The sequence below is a fragment of the Austrofundulus limnaeus genome, unplaced genomic scaffold (genome assembly GCF_001266775.1).
Source record: "Austrofundulus limnaeus strain Quisiro unplaced genomic scaffold, Austrofundulus_limnaeus-1.0 Scaffold25, whole genome shotgun sequence".
In the NCBI taxonomy this organism is placed as follows: domain Eukaryota; kingdom Metazoa; phylum Chordata; class Actinopteri; order Cyprinodontiformes; family Rivulidae; genus Austrofundulus; species Austrofundulus limnaeus.
This window is the reverse complement of record NW_013952427.1, coordinates 3,107,351-3,111,035: the sequence shown is the minus strand read 5'-3', so window position 1 is coordinate 3,111,035 and position 3,685 is coordinate 3,107,351. Positions and strand designations below refer to the sequence as shown.

General features: G+C 37.9%; 1 protein-coding gene across 1 annotated transcript in view; it reads left to right on the top strand.

Moving 5' to 3' along the window:
• org (oogenesis-related gene) overlaps positions 1-1,508 on the top strand; it is a 4,147-nt gene extending 2,639 nt beyond the window's left edge. Inside the window, exons 4-6 of the mRNA XM_014004631.1 lie at positions 854-1,014; positions 1,223-1,330; positions 1,406-1,508. Coding sequence (XP_013860085.1) covers positions 854-1,014; positions 1,223-1,330; positions 1,406-1,435 — 299 coding nt within the window. The 3' untranslated portion in view covers positions 1,436-1,508. The remainder of the gene's footprint in view (positions 1-853; positions 1,015-1,222; positions 1,331-1,405) is intronic.
• Positions 1,509-3,685: the final 2,177 nt, after the last annotated feature.

Genomic DNA, 3,685 nt, shown 5'->3' with positions numbered 1-3,685 from the left:
TGGGGGGGGTTATAACCCCCCCCATCCCCCATGTAAATTACGCCGGTGGCTACTGTCACAATGATTTTTCAAACTAAAGCAGAAAACAAACTAGATAAAACCTTAAGATAGATTTCAAAATGCTAAGCGGAGGGTAAGCATGAAAACAAGTATTGGGAGGGTTACAAAAACCRGACACACTGAACCAGCTGTCACTGCTGGGATCGAGCAGCGCATTTAAGTCCCTACTATAAGGTATTCACCTGCAGATGTCTGGCCCTGATATGTTGGCTTAGATTAACTCTGGGCCTCCTGAGCAATTTAGTAGAATAGCCCTAATTTAAGTTTCTTTTATCTGGAGTCAACTGGTAGAATATCTCAAAAGCTGTTGGACCAGTTGAAGATGACTGGCACAGTAATTAGCACTATCAACACAGATTGCTTAATCCAGTTTTCTTRCCTTGTCATAGCAGAGTCATGTTGTCACATGAGCATTCATCTTGTGGTGGTTTGTTTACCCATCAACACGGTTTACTCATGTGGTTACTGATCAGATGAAATTGAGTTTTTAAGATTTTGTCTTGAAAGGCAGCAGGTGATGTGCAATCCTCTCAACTGTTGAATGTTCTGCAACATTTGTTTCATAAAGTATTTAAATGTTTGTCTTGCAAATATTTAGTTCTAGTGTAGTTTTGTTTGCATGGGCATTTTTTTAGAAAAATGAAATTGAAATGTTTAGCAACTTTTAAAAATTAACCCCCAGCTAATTTGGCAAAATTTAAAAACAAAACTAAAGTTGGATATTTAGGTCTGAAGGCAGTCTTGCATATTTAATGACTTTAAAAGACCCTGCTTCATTAACTCTTCCCTACAGAAGTCAGAGTATCTCCCACTAAGCTACATGGTAAAGGCAGCAAGCGGAAACTAGGTGACTTGGATGAGGATGACTCTGGAGAGGAAGATCATCCGACCTGGGTGGAGGTGCTGTGTACGGAGCTTCCAGATGAGGGCTCRGAGGATGATCCAGATTATACGGTCTGTACGAATGTCTGTTTTCTATGTGGACTTGTATTAAATGATCGTGCCCCACTTTTTTAATCTCATTCTGGAGCTCCTGCAAAGAATCTAATAAAAATGTCAAGGGTCAATTTTCTAACAAATGCATAAAAAAATAAATAAATAAAAAAAAAACTCGGGCAGAACTTTCTCACATCCTGACAACTTGATCTTTCTCCTCTTTCAGCCCAGCGATGTGGAAACTGACAGTGAGGAATATGCCAGTCAGAAYAACACAGAAAGTGAGCTTCAGACATCACAAGGAGAAAAGCTTCAGACAAAACAAGGAGAAAACGTAAATGTGGTGAGACTGCAACATTTTGATGAATCTGTATGAGACTGTGGCATTAACTGGACTTTTTGTTTATAGGTTACTGCTGAAGCTTCTGGTTCTAATTAATGTCATATTGACAGTAAACTATTTGTCTTGTACTTTTTTGATGATTCAATAAAAGTTTATATTTTTGTCTTGACATGGTGTGATTTGCCACTAGATGGCAGTGATTCAATTTAAATGGATGTGATGGTTGAATTGGTGCAGTGAAATGAACAAATGCATTTAAGATCAGCAGAAAATACACAATGCTATTTTAAACTCATTGGATCTTCAGTGCTGTAAGTCCTTATCTGACCATACTGATGCAATAGTACAAACCTTTCTAAATATGTCTAAATTGATCAAAGTAAACGGCTCCCAGCAGGTGAAGCACCATGTGACCCTCTAAAGGACAGCTGGTGCAGTTTTTCTGCTGCAGTCATCTTTCTGTTCAGGCTGTGTGGAACTGTTAAAGGCTCTGGGTGGCAGGATGCTGAAAGTATTCATGCCTCTACTTTCTGTCAAAGCTCTTGTTCCATTTCAGCGTTTATCAGGATTATAGGTGACACTTTGTGCTGTTATGAACATTTTTTTTAGAGACATGATAGATTATCTGYAGGAAAAGTCAAATTAAAATTGTATCTTCAGAGCTAAAACTAAACTTTCCTCTTTGTTTGTTCACCAGGTCCCCTTGCAACCTTTTAATTACTTTGTTTTACCAGCTTGTGTATCCATTTGTTGCGAAGTATAGAGACTCGTGTCACAGGTATAAAGAATATATTAGTGTACAAACTTCTAAATGATTTGAAATCGGAGCACATGACTCACTAGCTAGTTCAGCTGGTTTGGAACCCCTGCCCCCAAAATCAATGTCCATCCTATATTAAAGGGCAATCCTTAAGACTCCTCCCACACAAATGGATTTCTTTGTGCTACGGCTGCTGGCAAATTGTTAAAAATTTGGATTCAAAGGTAGATCTGATTAAGTTATTAGGATTACCAGATCTTATCACTAGACTTTATTTTTTTTTGTTTGCACTGCAGCCTGTTCAGTGTGACATTTTACCTGCACAGGGTCACCTCTAAATGTTTTTAGGTGAATTTTAGTATTTACAATTTTCTGGTTATTTTTCATGTTGCATGAAATTGAATATGTGGTATGATTTTGTTTCCATCTTTATTTCAGTTTTTATTTAAGCAGGGGCTGGATGACTTGAGTTAAAAGCTGTCACAATGATTTTCTTTAGCCTGTACAGTTTACTGTCACTGAAAAAAATCACTGACTGCTTTTTATTCAGGACCAACTGTCAGCTGGAAGCAGGGGGCTGATAATCTGTAGAAACAATACTACAGATACAAAGCAACAACGTGCTTGCTGCTTTTATTTGATGCCACATCTGTTGCAAAAACCTGATTACAAGCCTTAAAGCAAATGTCTTCATTAAATGTCTATTTCTTTTAATTTCAGCTGTTTTGCAGGAGTACTCAATTTGTCCATCTACTGTAAACATGACATGTTCATTTTGTAGGAGAGACATTCAACTAACTAAATGTCAACATCCAGCAGCTTTCAATGAATTCCTCAAAACTCTTGAGTTTGATTTGACTGTTCATTTCCCTTTTTGTTTTTCTTCAGATGTAAATTTCACCTCCAAATGTTTGGGTGAAAAGGTGGTCTGACTTAAAGCGTGTTGGTTTGAATTGAGTGTTTGTGAAGAGCAGCTGCAGCGAGAGCTGGATCCAGAAGAGGAACTGATGGTCTCTGGGGKGGTTCTCATGGCTGTCTGAACGTTTGAAGCGTAGCCTGCTCAGCGCAGAGCGTCAACCTCTTTCCGTTTGTAGCCAGCTGGAGACCCTCTTTAAAAAARCAAAACAAACGCTGCCTTCTGCTTTCAAAGTGTGATGTGAAAAAACCTTTACAAGACTAAAGGTTTTTGCAAACACATGATCATTTAGGGTTTCTACATTCTCAGGGAATTTTTAAATTAAACTTTATTGTAAGATGGAACAAAGTACAAAATAACTATCAGAGGGAATGAACATCTGTATGTAAGAATAAATATTACATAAAATGACAGTGATACAAAGTCAACAAAATGGAACCAGTCAGAACAAGATGAAATCAGGAAGTCCAAAAAGTAATAGTCCAACAGTTTAACATTTTAATGCACAATTGCAAGGAATTTAGGAATTTCATCTACAGTTCAAAAGATTCAGATAATCTAAACAAATCTCTGCAAGTAAGTGGTAAGGCCAAAACAACATTAAATGCCTGTGACCTTTGTTCCTTCAGGTAGCATCACAGTCCGTGGGCTAGGGTGGCTTACCATGCAC